Source organism: Bolinopsis microptera, chromosome 10 (assembly GCF_026151205.1).
Source record: "Bolinopsis microptera isolate Bmic1 chromosome 10, MBARI_Bmic_1.0, whole genome shotgun sequence".
NCBI classification, from domain to species: Eukaryota; Metazoa; Ctenophora; class Tentaculata; order Lobata; family Bolinopsidae; genus Bolinopsis; species Bolinopsis microptera.
In genome coordinates, this window is record NC_087081.1 from 16,917,008 (window position 1) to 16,937,230 (window position 20,223).

Consider the following 20,223-nt stretch of genomic DNA (forward strand, 5'->3'; position numbering starts at 1 on the left):
ACGAAACAACGGGCGCAATACCTGTTGTTATAGCAATTTATTTCATTGTGGTCCTCCAACACTTTTAATGGAGAATCAGACAAGTCACCCAACTTTTTATATCCTCATATAGCTATAGCTATAGCTATATGAGGATAGTACACCATCAAGGATACTTTGTTTAATTGGATTTTCAACTCTCCCAGAGTTGACCCCTGTCATTGTTGTAGACAGTCACTACCCACATAGCAGCTTTGGTATTTAGTCAGAAATGCCAGTACTCTCAGACATCTTTATGCTTTCTGAAGAAAGCAGTGTAATATATCTTAGAATAAAGTCCTTTAAGCATTCAATTATCATATTAAAGCAAGATGTACTATAGGAGTTGCTTCATATTACTGGCTATGTAGTCAGAACCAGTATAAGACTTATTTGGGGAGACAAGCCCCTCTTCCCCCTCCCGCTCCCTCCCCATACTGTGTTAATCTTATCTAATCGGTTATCATTATGTAGGTCATAATGGTTGACGAAGTTCTCACTGATGGGTCGGTTTATGGTGTTTCGGGACCTGGTAAGTTTTTATATTATTTTTAGAAATACTGACCAGTTTTAAAGCACTTTGTTTATTGAGGAGTAACAGATTAAGGGGGCCGGGGGGGGTCTTTATCAAAATTCTCTCGAAATCGACTTTATAGTTGTTTCTGATAGAGGGGAGTGATATCTATTAGCTGCTTTTGGTCCCATGGAAAAATATTGTTCCTAGCCGAAATTATCGCCGGTCTAAGGTCAGCGCTTATGTGTAATTGTATTGCGCGAGCGATTTTCAATCGCAAATTCTGAAAATCGAGTCTAAAAATATATCTTCTCCCACATTTTTTGAGCAATCACCCTGAAACTTTCAGGATATGTTCTAGGGACCATTTAGAAGAGAATGATCATACAAAATTTTGAGATAGGCCTTTAAAAATTTTTTATTCAATTTTGAAAATCTTGGACCTCGTTTTTTTACGATTTTTTGAGGTCCAAGTTTTTCAAAATTGAATAAAAAAATTTTAAAGGCCTATCTCAAAATTTTGTATGATCATTCTCTTTTAAATGGTCCCTAGAACATATCCTGAAAGTTTCACGGTGATTGCTCAAAAAATGTAGGAGAAGATAGATTTTTAGACTCGATTTTCAGAATTTGCGATTGAAAATCGCTCGCGCAATACAATTACACATAAGCGCTGACCTTAGACCGGCGATAATTTCAGCTAGGAACAATATTTTTCCATGGGACCAAAAGCAGCTAATAGATATCACTCCCCTCTATCAGAAACAACTATAAAGTCGATTTCGAGAGAATTTTGATGAAGACCCCCCCCGGCCCCCTTAAGCTCCTTCTTATGGTCTCCACATTTTAAGAAGTTGTAATTAAATATGACTTCAATTATCTTATTAGATATCATATTTTGATAAGAGTGGCAGAGAATCATGTTTTTACAAGTAGAATCTAGGTTAGTATTTCTGATATAAAATAAGACCCGCATCTCAAATGAGACAAAATATGTCATTTTGAGGGTGTGATATATAATTTGTGTTTGATGTAACAAACATAAGTGGGTTTAAATTCATTGCAAATAATAAAAGGAAAAAGTTTGAAACTATAACTTAACTGATAGTTGGATTTTGATCGTACAGTTTGTACTGAACTGAGAAATAATAACCCGATATTTCGCATGTCTTACTATTATATTAGCAGGTAAAGTTGGGCCTTTGACCCGTTACTAAAACATTTATCAGTCACCAATGAACACTAATAAACTAATTAATTATTCAGCTATTCGACAAATTAACTAATTGACTAATTGGACGATACTCTCCCAGTTGTCACAGCCCAACACATGGCTGGTGCTGCTATGTACGAACTGGTTCGTGTTGGTCACGACCAGTTAGTTGGGGAGATTATTAGACTTGAGGGAGGTTTCGCTACTATTCAGGTTAACAACTTAACAACTTAACAACTTAACAACTTAACATGTTCTATTTACATATATCCACTACTACTATTACTATTATTATACATACATTTATTTGTTCATTTTTAGTGGACTCATTTTCTAAATTCCTGTTTTTGTTCTTCTTAAAATTCCTATCATATCTTCATAAATTGATAGTTAAATTGATAGAAACAGTCAGATAAACATTGAATATAGAATCAAACAAGTTATTAAATAAAAGTAAACTGTGCTTCAACAAATTGTGTATTTCTCGTCCCCATAAAAAATGTTCATAAACAATTCTGGGTTTGTTTTAAAAACTCGAACGAAAACTATTCCCAAAACTAACAGTTTTTTTCGCTGCAGTAATACAACCACGTTCACCGGGACAAGGTTTATATATGCTGTAAAGCGTCGTATTACGACAGTTTTTGTATTTTGCGGATAATTTTCGCAAAATTTATATTTATCATTAGAAATAAGAAAGAAAAAATCAGTTTCATCCCTTGTTGTTCACAATACTTCAACTCTGTCTCCTGATAGGTGTACGAAGAAACTAGTGGCGTGTCGTACGGTGATCCTGTTAAACGTACTGGAAAACCTCTGTCTGTTGAGTTGGGACCTGGTAAATATAGACTTAAGTTTAATGTTTCATTAATTTAATCATTGAAATGTAATTGTTTCTTTTATCCATGAAATTTTTATTCATCACATGAATAAGGTGTAAGTAAAATAAATTGCAGGAATAATGAACAGTATTTACGATGGAATCCAGCGTCCACTTGAAGTAAGAGTTTTGTTTCTTGTTCGTTTACTAATCTGTTTGCTTTATCTTATTCAGACACTCGCTAGCAGCATTCGCCTGAATAAGATGTGTTATATTAGAGAAAGATAAGATCTTATGTGATACAAACACCGGGCCAAGGTTTTTGTACTTTGACATATGGACCACTATACTGTTGATTAAAATGTTAACATCCAAAGTCCTGCTAGCAATTTGTCCAAACCGGCCCTCGCGCCGCCCCTTACATGGAATGAGAACTATATTTCCGTAAAGACGCATGCCAAAAGTCAATAAAAAGCAGAGTTATTTTCGCGCGCACAATACGTCTAAAAGCCGCGCGTTCCGGAAGTTAATCGTCCCAGTAAAACCCTGTCCTTCACATTCTCCACACAGATAAATGTTTCTGAGTATAAATGGAGAGAATTTTCTATATGCAAATTTGTCCGACTAGGTGTTATTTTGCCTGATATATATTGGTCTGGAGTGCTGGGTTTCACTGTTGCCTGGTTAACTCTTAACAAGGAGTGTTGCAATATATGAAAAAGCAGAGTTATTTTATCAAACATAACAACATTAGAATCGCCTCTGTGAATCTATCACTATACCATACGTCCGTTTTAAAAAGTTTTACTGAAACGTACACTACCTTCTCATCCAGTAGTTGTCTTGAATCTTCTCTCTTCATACAGCTTACTTGTCCGTCATAGTTTCTCCAAACAACAAAGTGTTCTCTTATTGATATAAACAATAATAATAGGTACCTGGTACTTATTTACCATAATGATACATGTATTTAAACCTGTTTTATTTCTACTCTAACATAAACACTGTCCTAAAACTGCTCAGCGGATATTTTGCTATATACATGTTATTTTGAACAACTATTTCAAACAAACTTCACTGATGCTGCTGATCTGGTTGTAAATTGTACTCTCTCCCTAGACAGGTCAATTTAACAACCACACAGCTCTAAACTATATCCACTTACCCAGGAGTTTGCAAATACTATTTCCCTCAAACTGGCCATTACTAACACACTCCATAGTCTCTTCCCCAAATATCACGTGACCGGCATCACAGCTAACTTTGCTGGAGTCTCCCTCAATTATAATTCCAGACTTGAGTATGGAGTTAGGGGTGGCCGGGAGTAGACAGTAGTTCACTGAAACAAATGTACATTTAATCGATTGGGAGTTCATTTCATCGAGGCCATGTATTAGATGCTGAGATGCTCTGTATGTGTCGGTCATGTTAAAACATCCGACTATCTTACTATACTATACTGAGTATACACTATACTATACACTATACTATACACTATACTGAGTATACACTATATACACTGTACTAGTAAACTATCAGAGATAACTTACAGCACTTAGTTTTGTCGGGTGTTGCGTCTTTTCCACCAACACAGGCCTCACAGTGGGTAGCAGCAGAGGTAGTGCTCACACTGTTACCTTCACACTCATCACAACTTGTCATACCAGAATCTTTATAATGTCCCGGCTTACAGTAAACTGAGGGTTTTTTACATTACTTTATACGAATTCAAATCATAAGACGAGGGTTTTTGTGTTTTTCTTAGTTAGACGAATTTAATTGAACCCATTAAGCCTACAAATAACCTAAGTTTCAGGCACCCTAAGACATCTTTGTCGTAGGATTGCATTTCCTACTCAATGAGCATTTAAATGAAATGATTTGTACCCAAAATACAGACAGTATTATCCCTCCCTATTAAAGAACTAATTATTAATGAGTCCCTAGTCAGTATCTCCGACTTACCACACAAAGTATGCTCTATATTTGACTCAGTCCCAGGTCCACAAGCTGTACAAGAAGTGGCTCCGTCACCCTCACTAACTGTGTTCACATTACAAGGCTGGCAATCTGCCATCCCTCCTGATCTGTAGCTTCCAGCTGGACAGGAAACTGAGGAGTGAGGAATTGTACTCTGGGTTGTTCATTGAATAGGGACAGATTAGCACATACATAGATTCTTGTTTATTATCCGAAATGACTTCTAAATTATTGGTGATTTAAAAAATAAGATTATGACTCACCACAATGAGATCTCGCTGAGTTTGCAACTTTCCCTTCTCCACACTGAGTACAAGTTGCAGTTCCAGGTGTTGTACTGATGTGATTCTCTGTACAGGACTGACAGGCAAACATACTCTCGTCTTTGTACTGACCAACTGGACATGGTTCTGGGAGGTTTGAAAATTATAAGTCTTAGGAACGTACTGCTTATATATGCGTTGTTACACAAAACATGTTGCGAATTGCTAGGTATTGATTATTAACAGTTCACATCTTCTTAACAATTCACAAAAATACCGGACTGACCACAGTTTGTTTTCTGTAAGTTTGCAACCTCCCCCTCTTTACACGTGGTACAGACAGTAGTCCCTGGTGATATACTGACTTGGTGTTCTGGGCAGGTCTGACAGGTTGTCATTGTAGAGTCTCTGTAGTGACCGACTGGGCAGGGATCTGGGAGAATTTATAATTAGATATGATTATAATCAAATCATTTGAACATAGTGCGGATATTACTTACACAGCTTATTATACCCTACCAATCATAATGTTAAGACTCACCACAGAAAGATCTGTATGGGTTTGCCACTTTCCCTGCCTCACACTGTGTACAAGTTGCAGCTCCAACTGTTGTACTGATATAATTCTCTGGACATAGCTGACATGATGACATTTCAGAGCCCCTGTAGTGACCAACTGGACAATCAACTGAGGAGAAATTCAATTGTTAAATAACATATTTAGGAGCTCCACTTTAATGGGGCCTGGCACGTTTTCCTGACACGAAAATAGGAGGTACTCATTGTCAGGGCAGACAGGTGGTACTCATTGTCAGGGCAGACAAGTGCTACTCACCAACTAGAACATGTTTTCCTTAAACAGAATAAGAGCTACTCATTAGGAAGTTTAGAATTCATGTGTCCTAAGACCCATACTACCAAGACTAGTAACGGGAGTAACCTGTCTAGTAACATGCAGACCTTATCTTTAAAACGCAGATTAGTCTCTGATTCACGCATATTCAGCTCTTTAGCCTAAGATCTCTCATTTTGGGACATGCTGCTGTTAGTGGTCATTGGTATCCCTTGTATGTGAGGAAAGGGGCTCACTTAACTACTATTATACAAAATGTGCAATGGTAAAATGTGAGAAAATAACTGACCACAGAGAGATTTATCTGGGTTTGCTTCCTTCCCTGCCTCACACTATGTACAATTCGCAGCTCCAACTATTGCACTGATGTGATTCTCTGGACAGGACAGACATGATGAGTCACCAGAGCTCCTGTAGTGACCAACTGTGCACACATCTGATGGTAAAAACAGTAGGTAAATAAAATGTTGGTGGAAGTCACTGATAGTAAAGAACAGTCGTTAATAAGGTTAGCAGTAGATGTTGGTGGAATTTATACAGGTATTCGAGTTGATATTCAGAAATGCTCAGTAGATAAGGAAGATAACTGACCACACTGTGTCTTCTCTTGGTTTGAAACATGTCCCTCTCCGCATGCTGCACACGAAGTAGCTCCCTCTCTGGAACTCACGTGATTATCAACACAAGACTCACAGGTGGTCATTAAGTCAGTTTTGTACGTTCCAGCCTCACACATAACTGAGACGAAGTTAGATTAGTAACTGATCATCCCACTGGGTTAACCCCGTCCACTCTGAAATTGTAAAGTTAATGGCTCTGTTCATTCGGGACATTTATGAATTGAAAACTTAAACCTGTCTCTATTGTTTAATTTAATTCGTTATTAAACAGCTACATCAATAACTAATTTATTAATTAACGTCTGTTGTCAGGTAATTGGTAGGAACACAGGGTCCATCTACATCCCGCATGGAGTCAATGTCCCCGCCTTGGACCGAGAAAAGAAGTGGGAGTTTACACCTGATCCTAGTGTCACTGTTGGCTGCCACATCACCGGTTTGTTCTGATTAGTAGAAGTTTTAAAGTTTACGTTTTAAAGTTTTGACTTTTTTAGCTTTGCAAATAAATTTCAGACGAATTTTAACTGCAAGTAAATGCCCGTTTCACCACTTTCCTAAATTCTGTTATTTTACCTCATGTCTTTCAGGAGGTCACGTGTTTGGCACCGTGCCAGAAAACACCCTCATAACACAGAAGATAATGTTAATTCCTAACGCTAAAGGAATTGTAACATTCATTGCCCCTAAAGGGAAGTATACTGTGATAGACACTGTGTTGGAGATAGAGTTCGAGGGGAAGAAGTCTCAACATTCCATGATGCAGGTAATACAGCCCCCTGCTTCACCCCTCCCCTCCCCCCCCTCGTCCTCGCCCCCTCCCCTCTTGCAGGTGGGTTGTAATACAGCCCCCTCCCCTCCCCCCCTCGTCCTCGCCGTTATATATTGTATAACCACTAACAGTATATATAACCAGGTTATTATGTATAACCACTAACAGTATTATATATAACCAGGTTATTGTCACTGAAGATTGCTTTCAAACATGAAACTTATAGTTTGACAATTGCATAGTTTGCTTTGTACCGATATTTCATGCTCCTAGCTACAGCTAGTAGAGCCCTTTTTCTATAAGAGAAGAAAACCAGTTGTAACCAGGTTATTATGTATAACCACTAACAGTATATATAACCAGGTTATTATGTATAACCACTAACAGTATATATAACCAGGTTATTATGTATAACCACTAACAGTATATATAACCAGGTTATTATGTATAACCACTAACAGTATATATAACCAGGTTATTATGTATAATCACTAACAGTATATATAACCAGGTTTGGCCGGTGAGAACTCCCCGCCCAGTAGCGGAGAAGTTAGCAGCCAACAACCCGCTCCTTACTGGACAGCGAGTACTTGACGCCCTATTCCCGTTAGTTAATCTATCTTGAGGAACTTCTTATACTGTATTCAGGGGTGCCCCCCCCCCCCCTACTGTATAATGTATATATTATATTATATTATCAGGCGCGGTTCGGGTTCAAACATGCAGCCAAAATCATATTGCCGAGTAGAGCTGCCTTTGGGTAGTTCTTTTTAATCTATCACAATTGTAAATGAATGGGAAAAGCGAGCGACCGATTTCATTCTCGGTATCATTTTTCATTTGCAGACGGTCAATAAAATTAATATCATTTCCTTTTGTTTGGGAAAGAGAGACACTGGCAGCGGTCCACCCTACCCATGATTATGGATTTTGGTCAAATATCATCTCTTTTTGATTATAATGTAAGGGTACTTTATAAAGTCGAAATATAAACTGATATCTTCATTCATAAGGAGGAAGTTTCGACGATTTCGAAATTTTTCCTTTGAAAACATTTCCTTGTGTTAAGGTAAGCATATCGTCGATCACTGATTGAACATGCCACATTATACTCATTCAAGTTGGCATTAAATCCATATATAATGACATTGTATTGTCGTGGCTAAGCAGAATTTGTTCGAAATCACGAATGAGCAAAATTCTCACCTTTCGCACGTGCAAACTTTGAACGGACGTTGCGTGCGCATCCAATATTGAATCACCTTAAATTTTCGCATATTCGTAATTTATCTATAAGTGTATAGTTTGATAAGCATGCAAAGTTTTAAAGTATTTCAAGAAGAACTGTAATCACAATGGCACTCCATTCTCCAAGTTGTCAGAAAATGGTGAAAACAGCAATTTTCAGTGATTTTAGTAATTTTCTATCAATTTTGGCGTGTCCTCACATGTGCAACTTTTCGATTTTTAACTTTAAAACTAGCCTAATGCACAATTTGTACCTATAGAAAGCAGAACTGAGCTCAACAACCCAAGGCATGGCCCAACACCAGAGAAAACTAAATCGCAAAATTTACTTCATATATTGAATTGATATAGCTGGAATGTTGATACATAAAGTGTATGAAATAATCAGACTTACTCCAAGAACAGTCACTTTCTGAAGTACCAATATAACCAGGTGCCACTTGTTTCCCAGAAGGACAGTTAGAACACAATGAAACATTTCCTCCAGGGCTGTATGTTCCCTCTCCACATGGTGTACATCCTTTCTCTTGGTCATGGTACTTGCCACCTTCACAGGGATCTGAGGTTGAACAAATTATTATCTTATAACTCTACTATAACAGCACAGTCAGCAAAAAAACAAAATTAAGTGGCCACAAAGGTCGTAAGGTTCATTAATTCTATTGCGCATATTATCAGAACGTCAATCTCAATACATCTGTTTATAAGGTCATCTAGTTAATAAGGTCTGTTGTACACTTACTCCAGGAGCAGTCATTCTCCGAGCTCCCTTGTCCTGCTGCAACAGATTTACCAACAGGACAGCTAACACAGGAGGAAACTGTTCCTCCAGAACTGTAGGTCCCAATTTCGCAGCTCTGACATCCTGTTACCTGGTTCAGATATTGACCTCCGTTACAGTTACCTGGGAAATAGGAAGGTAAATATTATGTGAAAATAACTTTAGCAAAGTTTAATCGTCATAAAAGCTGTCCTTGTCTCGAAAAGGATGAGAAATTCAGAAATAAGTTTGAAATGTTTCAAACTTTTCCCAAACTTGTCTTTTTACACAAAAACTTTATTTCACGAGGCGCTGCTCTTATTTCCTTACTAATTTTCACTCCACACCCTGCCCCCTCAACTAACAGTTCTCCCTCGTCACATGTCTGGCACGTGTACCATACTGCCAGTTTCTTCCGCGAACCCCAGCATGGATCACCATAGAAACTATAAGGGCTCGTGTTTATCGAACATGATTCCTGTGAGAACAGCAGGTCGTGAGGATGACGAAACGATTTACCGTTTTGGGAGTTAGAAGTTTAGAAGAATGCCGATTGCTGATTCTTGAAGAATTTAAAATCAAAACTTTTAACTCCTTCAATTGTCTATTCAGATCTCATTAGTTTCAATGTTTTATGTCTCATTACACATTTTCTTCAATGTCTCCAAACCTTATAATCGCAGTGATCCCTAGTTTTAGTAAACGCATCTGCACGTGGACTACATAACCATACTGGTACACCAGGTGCCCAGTATTTTGCGTTCTCTATCTCTAGGTATTCTCCATCATCACACGACAGGGTTAGAATTAAGTTTTCCCATTTCTCTTCCGCTGGTGTGGAACAATATCATAATAGTTGTTTTGTACAGACTACAGTAAATGTATTGTAAAACTTCTGACAGACCTGATGATTTGAAACAAAAACAGTGTCCCAAATTAATCGCGGTTTAAAGTCGTTAAATCGATATTGTTCAAACAGAATGTAAAAGTCCGTCAAATTCCCGATTCCTTTTAAAAACTACTTGAAAAATAATGTCTTTATCATTATTACATCATCAAATTTGTTTACTTCATATATTGAATTGATATAGCTGGAATGTTGACACATAAAGTGTATGAAATAATCAGACTTACTCCAAGAACAGTCACTTTCTGAAGTACCAATATAACCAGGTGCCACTTGTTTCCCAGAAGGACAGTTAGAACACAATGAAACATTTCCTCCAGGGCTGTATGTTCCTTCTTCACATGGTGTACATCCATTCAATTGGTCAAGGTAGTTGCCACCTTCACAGGGATCTGAGGTTGAACAAATTATTATCTTATAACTCTACTATAACAGCACAGTCAGCAAAAAAAACAAAATTAAGTGGCCACAAAGGTCGTAAGGTTCATTGATTCTATTGCGCATATTATCAGAACGTAAATCTCAATACATCTTGTCTTTTTACACAACAATTTTATATATTGAACCTCCAGTGTTTGTTATTTGTTGTTTAAGTACAATATTTAAATTACCTGGTGGTGGCTCAGATGCATCAGATGCATCAGATGCACGGGATGCACGGGATGCACGGGATGCACGGGATGCACGGGATGCACGGGATGCCAGGACCACCGCCCAGAATATCACCCACTTCATCACCTTCTCAATATGTGGATTGTGGTGTTGTGTAACTTGCTGGGTGTTAGAGTGTGATTGTGTGATTACGATAAAATGAGGGTGGAGGTTTATTATTGATGGAATAGTGTTAAACAAAGTAAACTGAAACAAGCAGGGGCACGAGGTTGTAACTATTCAAATAGTAGTAGTAGTAGTAATAATGAACAATACAAGAACAGGCAGACGAAACTTTAAAACATTTAAAGATGTTTTGAACGATTTAAGGAGGTAATCGAAAGTAAGATAATATTGGGAGTTGCCCCCCCCCCCCCCCACCCCCACACGCACTTGAACAACAGATAGAAAGAAGGCAGCGAAGGACCTCTCTTCTCGTGGTCCAGGGGATAATAACATTGTTCCTAAGGTAATGTTAGTCTAGCCCGGTCATTGGTAGGAGGGAACCACGTGACCTCGAGTTGAGACCACGTGACCTCGAGTTAAGACCACGTGACCTCGAGTTAAGACCACGTGACCTCGAGTTAAGACCACGTGACCTCGAGTTAAGACCACGTGACCTCGAGTTAAGACCACGTGACCTCGAGTTAAGACCACGTGACTACGTGACCCGCGCTTACTCGTGTTAACGGTTTAACGGTTCTGTTTTCACTGTACCCGTCTGAATAATGAGCCTGCTTGTGGTAACCGTTTTATAGGTCCTTACCCTGGCTCTTCTTTACAGCAGTGTAGCACCAGCTTTATTTTTTAACTATTGGCATTGCCAGTATAGTAAATAGCACCATGACAAATACAGACTGAGCTGTATAGTAAAGCCAGGAACTATAATGGGGGGGGGGGGGGTGAACAATGGCATAAAATTGCATAAATGGAGAGTTACTCAAGGGTTTTTTCCATTTTCTCCATAGAAAACGTTTCCATTTTATGTCTGCAAGTTAGGGTAATTCCCGTACTTAGCCCTAGACAGTCTGACTCCTGGAAACTACGTGCATTGAGACACATGTATTAAATTACCCTGATGTTGCAGCTATAAACTAAAAGCACCTTTCCTAAGATAAAGGGTGGATGCAGTCAGTCAAGCCACAAATCTTTTTAATGTCAGTAGCTGATACAATATAGTGCTGTTCATATTATGTCACTGTAGGACCGGAAACATTGTTACTGGTTACTGGGGTAAGGTAAAAGTAGTTTTTTGAAAAAAAAACAAAAAACCAAAAAAGGAAAAAAAAGGGGGGAAAAAAGGAAAAAACCCAATAACTCAATAAAATGATAAAAATATAGCTCAAAATCGAAATAGCTGAAAAGAATTTTTTTTGTTAAGGTAAAAGTAAATTTTTGAAAAAAAACAAAAAAATACGTTATCCCCCCCCTCCCCCCCCCCCCCCCCCCCCCCCCCCAAATGGGTGAAGAAGTAATAATCTAGGTTTTAAGTCCTTTAAGTTGTTCTCGTTGATGTCTCAATGTTTTAAATCAATATTAAGATGTTGTCGCGCTGGTATTCTCCTACTAACCCATCCCCCACAGATGTGTACAGGGAGGTACCACAGCAATCCCCGGAGCGTTTGGTTGCGGTAAGACGGTAATCTCACAAGCCTTGTCCAAGTACAGTAACTCTGACATCATCATCTATGTGGGGTGCGGAGAGCGGGGTAACGAGATGGCGGAGGTGCTGCAGGAGTTCCCTGAGGTAAGTCACGTGTTAACCAAATACGGGCATGTCACGTGTTAATCATATTATACGGGCATGTCACGTGATTACCATATACGGGCATGTCACGTGTTAACCATATACGGGCATGTCACGTGTCTTTATTAATTAATTCATATTTTCGCCTCTTTATTTTCTGATATAAGTTTAGAGGATCTCCTCATTTCTGCTCCCCTTGAAACCCCATTCCCTTTTCAGCTGGAACTGGAGCTGAGGGGAGAAGTGCATAACATCATGAAGAGGACTTGCCTGGTAGCCAATACATCCAACATGCCTGTCGCTGCAAGAGAGGCTTCTATTTACACAGGTCTGTCATCCTTGCAGTTTCTTTATTTAATTAAATCAATAAATTAAAATAAACAAATATTTCATGATCGGTTTTTTCTTTTTTAGTTTAATCAGAAGTACTACAATTTTTAGGACGATGATGATTTAGCAAACCAATTTAATCAAATATAATATCTAAATTAAATACGTCTAAATGAAATACTATACTATACTTTCAATTAATGTTATATTCACGTGACAACCATGATGGGTTAAAAATGATTACTTTCGTGGACAACTGAGCGACGCATTTGTGTAGAAATTAGAAAAATGAACATGTGACGTAACGGTACCTAAACATGGAATTCGAGAATTATAGTTTGGTAGATCTGCTGTATAACGATCTGAGTGATCACCAGACAGTGCTGCCAAATCGAAATTTTGACCTAATTTTCAAATGGGCGTGCGCTGTTATGGTTATGGTGGATTTCTTGTTTTAAGTTTATCAACGAAATATTATTAACTAATTAACTAAATAACTATCACATAATAAAATGACACGACCGTAACTCCCTCACGTGACATTAGTAATCCCCTATCAGGTATTGCTCTAGCTGAGTATTTCCGTGACATGGGAATGCACGTGTCCATGATGGCAGACTCCACCTCCAGATGGGCTGAAGCTCTGAGAGAGATCTCAGGTCGTTTAGCGGAGATGCCAGCTGACAGTGGATATCCTGCCTACCTCGGCTCCAGGCTCGCCTCCTTCTACGAGCGTGCAGGTCGCACACGTTGTCTTGGTAACCCAGGTAGAGAAGGGAGTGTGAGTATTGTGGGGGCTGTGTCTCCTCCTGGTGGTGATTTCTCTGATCCTGTTACTAGTGCTACTCTTGGTATCGTACAGGTGAGTGTATACTGTTACTAGTGCTACTCTTGGTATCGTACAGGTGAGTGCAGTTGTAGAGCCGTAATAGTTTGGTAATAATAAAATGTGTGGAAAACAGCTTCTAGGTGTTACTACTAGACTTGAAACATATTTTCGCGAGCACTAATTGTCGCTAATTTCTAAAATTTAGCCATCTTCACAGCATACATTTTTACGAATATTCGTTCCTAAAAACACTCCGAAAATTAAGGGTTTTACAGTACATTGCTATAATAAACTTGCAGTAAGCTTGCGTCATTATACAGAGAAGCTGTTATACAAACGGAGCAGTTCGGAACCTTTTCTGTATAAAACGCGAATTAAAGCTTAAATCAGAGGACAGTCGTCACTCAGATGAAAAGTGGTAACCCTCCTCCCCAATTCGTCAAACAAATAAAACACAGTTATCCGGTTTTTTGAACTCACAATTAATGCAGATTCTGAAATAACTTCTGCACGATTGTATAGCAAAGTGAAATGTCTTTTTTTTTTGGTTTTTTGTTTTTTATCTTTTTTCTTTGGTTTTGTCTCTTTTAACTTTTTTTTTGTATTTATGATATGTTAAGATAATATATTGAATGATAATACACAAGAATAGAATATCCGCATTCCTCGTGTGTTGATACAATTGATTCTTTCGTATCTCTCTAGCTCTTTGTTTGCTTCTTCCTTTTCTTGTCCTTCTTTATCTATGTCCCTTGAAAGAATGCATCATCCAAATTCCATCATTGACAATCTAGTATTTACTCCAATGCCAACCAGGTTTAGCTTTGTGTACTTGTTGTACAATATTTGTATGTCACGTGGTTATCCTTTCAGCTCACGTTATCTTTCCTCATAACGACACCGTTCTGTGGGTTTTTGGGGTTAAGTTTAAGAGAAAACTACTTGTTGAGATATAGATAATTTTAATGTTAGATTTAATATAAAATTAAATTCGTGTAAGATGCTAACCTGAATAACGAAAGGATTTGATTTCAGAGGAGATTCGTACAGGATAGCCCCGTCACTTTTTCTTTGTATTTGAAGTATAGGGTCTGGGCTCTGAGAATGTTCTGCGACAAGAGCTTCGTTTTTCTTTTGGAGTTTTTTGTTGGCAATGATAGTCCAATAGTTGAGACTCTTAGGTTTGCCGAATATGGACCTCCTTTTCCTGACTGCTCCTGGTCGGAACATGATCTTCTTCGCATGTTTTGGCGGGGGAGTTTGTGTCGCTAATCGAGCGTTCTTATTTCTTGGTTGTTGACGCCGAGCAGTCGCTAATGTGGACTTTGCTTCTGGACGTCGGATCTTCGGATCATTGAGCTGGGACGTGATAGAGAGCTTTTGAGGGGCCAATGTTACTTTATTAGGTGAGAGTTTGGGAAGACACTCTTTAGGAGGCACTGGGGTGACAGGAGAGGGGTTTGGTGGGAGGATGGTGGGAGTCGAGGATATAACATCATCCCTTTCCACTTCGATACACAGCGAGTCTCCCTTATTTTCTATTTTCAGGGTCTCTTCTTTCGCAGTATTCGTCTGGTCCGTTTTCCTTTTTTCCGTCAATCTTCTTTCCCTCGCAGACGACAGCTTATTAGCTTTGGTAAGCTTGGATCTGGTGATTTCAGGACTCAATGTGGACATTATTTCGTCTAAATCGACAAGAACTCTTTCGGCTTCTGATTGTACTTCCTGGTTCTTAATCTTGTGTTTAGGAGGTGGTCTGCGTGAAGGTTTCTTGAAAGGTTTCTTTACCGTAGTCTCCGGACATAAAATGGGCGATGTTTCTTTATTTTCGTATTGTTCCATCTTCCGTGGATCCCGACCAATCTCCTCCATTTCGTGACAAGATGTTTCATTGTCTAGCTTCTCTTCACCAAAAGACAGTGAAACGCTATCCGATTCTTTGAATTCGTATGGTGACCATTTTGCTTTTTCGTCCCCGGAAATGAAAACAAGTTCACCAGGTTCAAGATCCTGAGGGATAAACTTGTATTTGTTGGGCCAGATGAGCTTCTTCTGATGTTTGGGGAAAGGATAGTGACACTTCACCAACTCTCCTGGGCTCAACTCTGTGTCTGATACGTCCATGGCCGGGTAAATCTGAAACAAACTTGTGGATAACTTGTCTAATTTAAGCATCATTTTTGTCCGTCAAATTTAGTAATTTAGAAATTGGGGCGTTAAAATTAGTCAGAGAAATGTGATCATGACCGTCCTAAAAAAGGGGAGGACTGTACCTTTAAAGTAGTCCCCTTGTTCCTCTCGTTACGGCTTCTCAGGGGTCGTCTTCTTCGTTTTCTTTGCGAAACTTTCTCCATGCTGGTCATCTTCGCTAGCGGGTGTTCTTTTTGAGCTTCCTTCAGTCTCATAAGCATACGCTGCTTGTGATAGTTCTTTGGTTTAAAGTCGATCTGACTATGTGATTTTACTATTTCTTGATCTTCTTCTGGTTTCATTTCTTCCCGTAGTCCACTTTCGAGATCTTTGTTAATGCCGTTATCTTTTTCTAAAAGTTTTGCTAGTTCTGAAATCTTCTTCGTGGTCTTTACAAAGAATCCGACCATCAAACATGCTAGCAGGATGGAAGATAAAACAGCTATGAAACTGAGTATAAAAGCAACTTTTATTGCGAGGTCATCAGATCCGGCGATTTCTAGGTCTTCCTCAATAAGCGATGTCGAAGTAGAATTGCTGTCGCTGATATTCAGATACAAAGATCGTGGAACTGGAGCAGCGGAGAGCGGCACTGTGAGTGCCCAGATGAATAGGATAATCCTGGTCATCGTTGTGTTTATGAAAGTTTGCGAATGTATAACTGTTAACCGTGACAGAGATTGCAACGAATGTTAATGGAAAAGTAAGAATTTGATCGCGTGTACAAGACATGCGCGAACAGTGAAATAAACTGCGCCATGGTAACCACGACGCCCACGTGCCGAATCGCGCGACGGTATGATCAGTGCGCTATGCGCGCTGATTTAACTAGATTTATTAGTTGACGACTCATCACTAACCTCCCAAAATCTCCGCGAAATACTACCACATATCAGATATGTTATAACTCTCTTTCTTGTGGCGCAATCTATTTGGTCATGTGATCTAAAAGATGAAATGTTCAGGTGTTCTGGGGTCTGGACAAGAAACTAGCTCAGAGGAAACATTTCCCGTCTGTTAATTGGCTGATCAGTTACAGCAAGTACAAGATGACACTCGACGATTACTACGAAAAGAATTACCCAGAGTTTGTATCTCTGAGAAACAAGGTACGGTTGTCGGTTCCTTGCGTTTTTTTACCAGAATCTAGTTCTCCGCAGAGTGACAAATCTTAATTTTGTTTTTCATTTAAATGTTTAATTTCATAAAAACCAATTTCTCAAACACAAACAGGTGTCTGAGATTCTCCAAAATGAGGAGGACTTGTCTGAAATTGTGCAGCTGGTGGGTAAATCTTCCTTGGGAGAGACTGATAAGATTTGTTTGGAGATCGCTAAACTTATCAAGGACGATTTCTTGCAGCAGAACGGATTTACTGATTATGATCGAGTGTGTCCATTCTATAAAACAGGTCTGTCAATAAACGATAATATTTCATATAAATGAGGTGTTTAGGGTCGAGCTACGTTATCAATTGAGGATGTTTTATTTCTGACTGCATCACTTTCCATAAACAGAACTTCCGTAACGGAAAGGCTATAAAAGTATAAATAGGGAGAAAAACATTTAGCTTCCTCCTCCTGAAGTCCTGAAGTAAACTCTCTCCCAATTCTAGTGGGCATGATGTCCCCCCCCCCCCCCCCCTGAAGTAAACTCTCCCCCAATTCTAGTGGGCATGATGTCCCCCCCCCCCTGAAGTAAACTCTCTCCCAATTCTAGTGGGCATGATGTCCCCCCCCCCTGAAGTAAACTCTCTCCCAATTCTAGTGGGCATGATGTCCCCCCCCCCCCCCCCTGAAGTAAACTCTCCCCCAATTCTAGTGGGCATGATGTCCCCCCCCCCCCCCTGAAGTAAACTCTCCCCCAATTCTAGTGGGCATGATGCCCCCCCCCCCCCCCCTGAAGTAAACTCTCCCCCAATTCTAGTGGGCATGATGTCCCCCCCCCCCCCCTGAAGTAAACTCTCCCCCAATTCTAGTGGGCATGATGCCCCCCCCCCCCCCCCTGAAGTAAACTCTCCCCCAATTCTAGTGGGCATGACCCCCCCCCCCCCCCCCCCCCCTGAAGTAAACTCTCCCCCAATTCTAGTGGGCATGATGTCCCCCCCCCCCCCCTGAAGTAAACTCTCCCCCAATTCTAGTGGGCATGATGTCCCCCCCCCCCTGAAGTAAACTCTCCCCCAATTCTAGTGGGCATGATGTCCCCCCCCCCCCCCCTGAAGTAAACTCTCCCCCAATTCTAGTGGGCATGATGCCCCCCCCGGCCCCCCCCCCCCTGAAGTAAACTCTCTCCCAATTCTAGTGGGCACGATGTCCCCCCCCCCCTGAAGTAAACTCTCTCCCAATTCTAGCGGGCATGATGCCCCCCCCCCCCCCCCCTGAAGTAAACTCTCTCCCAATTCTAGTGGGCATGATGTCCCCCCCCCCCCCCCTGAAGTAAACTCTCTCCCAATTCTAGTGGGCACGATGTCCCCCCCCCCCTGAAGTAAACTCTCTCCCAATTCTAGCGGGCATGATGCCCCCCCCCCCCCCCCTGAAGTAAACTCTCTCCCAATTCTAGTGGGCACGATGTCCCCCCCCCCCCTGAAGTAAACTCTCTCCCAATTCTAGCGGGCATGATGCCCCCCCCCCCCCTGAAGTAAACTCTCTCCCAATTCTAGCGGGCATGATGTCCCCCCCCCCCCTGAAGTAAACTCTCCCCCAATTCTAGTGGGCACGATGTCCCCCCCCCCCTGAAGTAAACTCTCTCCCAATTCTAGTGGGCACGATGTCCCCCCCCCCCCTGAAGTAAACTCTCTCCCAATTCTAGCGGGCATGATGTCCCCCCCCCCCTGAAGTAAACTCTCCCCCAATTCTAGTGGGCATGATGCCCCCCCCCCCCCTGAAGTAAACTCTCTCCCAATTCTAGTGGGCATGATGTCACCCCCCCACCCCCCCTGAAGTAAACTGTCCTGAAGTAAACTCTCTCCCAATTCTAGTGGGCATGATATCCCCCCCCCCCCCCCCCTGAAGTAAACTCTCTCCCAATTCTAGTGGGCATGATGTCAAACATGATACTGTTCCACGACCTGGCAATGCACGCGGTGGAGTCAACAGCTCACAGCGAGAATAAGATCACCTGGAACATGATCCACGACAGGATGAGGGGTATTATGTACGAGCTCACTAAGATGAAATTTATGGTAAACTTTATTTTACATTCTTCCGGTCTTTCATTTTTTAAATGTTAGAACTGTAACAGTCCCATATTTCTGTGACATCTTCAGGTCTTGTTTTTAATTTCAACAGTAGATATTTATGTTTTATAAGTGAACTAAACGAATTTATTTGAATTCTTTTCAAATAAATTTGAGTTACTTATTGGGCTTCCAAAAGTAACTCACTTCTAATTCTGTTTCAAGTTAAACCTGATTAATTTCGCCACTGCAGGACCCTAAAGCTGACGGTGAGGAGAAGATACTGAAGAGTTATGCGGAGCTGGCTGAGAAACTTCGTGAGGAATTCCGCTCCCTTGACGATTAGATTCCGTTCCTTTGGCCAGATTTTAAGATCATTCTTAACAATAACGAATCTGGTATTCTTAAAACTTTAGAAATAGCGACAGTTACCAAATGTTTGGATTGTGAATAATATTAGAGAAATCACTCTATATTCTTGGGAGACTTTTAGGATGATCATCATTTAAACGATCTTCCATTTTGCTAACTTTTGTCTGACATTTGATATTGTACAAATGTAGCATGTACAAGCATCTTAAAGAACGTTTCTGTAAGTAAATTATTTTGGTATAAATGCTGAAGAAATCGAAATACAAAGTATGTACTTGAAATGTTCAGTTTTGATTTTTCTACATTGCAAAATTAAAATGTTCTTAATGTCTATTTTACGATTGCGGAGCTGGTCTCTGATCGTTGCTTGATTTATTTCACCTGATCGATGATAAGATTGTTTCTTTTGTTTAACACTATTAGCATTCATAATTAAGGAACTGGATTAGCATTAGCAATAAACCTTGATCGGGAGGCCGACAACTTGGCCCCCTGAGATCCGTGGTCATCAGATCACATGCCGACATGCCACTCAACAGTGCAGCTTAGCAACTAAGCTGCACTGTTGAGTGGCATGTGAATCATGGGTAGAAAAAAAAAACTAAAAACCAAAGTCACGTGATAATTTTTGGGCGAGCGAATTAGTAAGAGCCGGACTAGGGTCTAGGGACCGTATAGAAATAAGCTGGAGGAAGGAGGGACAGAAATAAAGGGTCGTAAGGGTTGACGAATGTTACTCGTCTAAATTTCTTCGAAGTAGCCCGAGACAATGCAAGTGTAAGTGCTAGTGCTACGAAGTACTAGTAGCGCGCGCCGGGCTAGTCCATTAACAATGGACAATCGTAAGAGCTGACTGCTGACGTTCTGTTTGGATGTTAACGGGTGATACTCGTAAAATAGCTGTTCCATATATTACCGTCGACAAGTCCAACTCGGCGCGCGTCCTAGTAGGTTGTAAACCTAC

The 20,223-nt window shown here is 40.3% G+C and overlaps 2 protein-coding genes across 2 annotated transcripts; one reads left to right on the top strand and one right to left on the bottom strand.

Annotated features, from left to right (window-relative positions):
* Nucleotides 1-472: 472 nt before the first annotated feature.
* LOC134821820 (V-type proton ATPase catalytic subunit A-like) lies at nucleotides 473-19,654 on the top strand. The gene is made up of 14 exons (XM_063832609.1): nucleotides 473-550; nucleotides 1,846-1,958; nucleotides 2,502-2,583; nucleotides 2,702-2,745; nucleotides 6,594-6,717; nucleotides 6,869-7,044; nucleotides 7,562-7,656; nucleotides 12,201-12,363; nucleotides 12,583-12,691; nucleotides 13,254-13,555; nucleotides 16,678-16,821; nucleotides 16,946-17,123; nucleotides 18,745-18,893; nucleotides 19,141-19,654. The coding sequence occupies exons 1-14, from the start codon at nucleotides 499-501 to the stop codon at nucleotides 19,231-19,233; spliced, it is 1,824 nt and encodes a 607-aa protein (XP_063688679.1). The 5' UTR covers nucleotides 473-498; the 3' UTR covers nucleotides 19,234-19,654.
* On the bottom strand, nucleotides 14,256-16,590 carry LOC134821956 (uncharacterized). Its single transcript, XM_063832788.1, has 3 exons — nucleotides 15,796-16,590; nucleotides 14,531-15,658; nucleotides 14,256-14,427 (listed from the first exon to the last, which is right to left on the bottom strand). The coding sequence occupies exons 1-3, from the start codon at nucleotides 16,339-16,341 to the stop codon at nucleotides 14,392-14,394; spliced, it is 1,710 nt and encodes a 569-aa protein (XP_063688858.1). The 5' UTR covers nucleotides 16,342-16,590; the 3' UTR covers nucleotides 14,256-14,391.
* Nucleotides 19,655-20,223: the final 569 nt, after the last annotated feature.

Coding starts and splice junctions, on each gene's coding strand:
- LOC134821820 (XM_063832609.1), top strand. CDS start 499: ATGGTTGACGAAGTTCTCACTGATGGGTCGGTTTATGGTGTTTCGGGA. Junction 551..1,845: donor TTATGGTGTTTCGGGACCTG/GTAAGTTTTTAT, acceptor ATACTCTCCCAG/TTGTCACAGCCCAACACATG. Junction 2,746..6,593: donor GAATCCAGCGTCCACTTGAA/GTAAGAGTTTTG, acceptor GTCTGTTGTCAG/GTAATTGGTAGGAACACAGG.
- LOC134821956 (XM_063832788.1), bottom strand. CDS start 16,341: ATGACCAGGATTATCCTATTCATCTGGGCACTCACAGTGCCGCTCTCC. Junction 15,659..15,795: donor ACAAGGGGACTACTTTAAAG/GTACAGTCCTCC, acceptor AGTTTGTTTCAG/ATTTACCCGGCCATGGACGT. Junction 14,428..14,530: donor CAAATCCTTTCGTTATTCAG/GTTAGCATCTTA, acceptor AAAAACCCACAG/AACGGTGTCGTTATGAGGAA.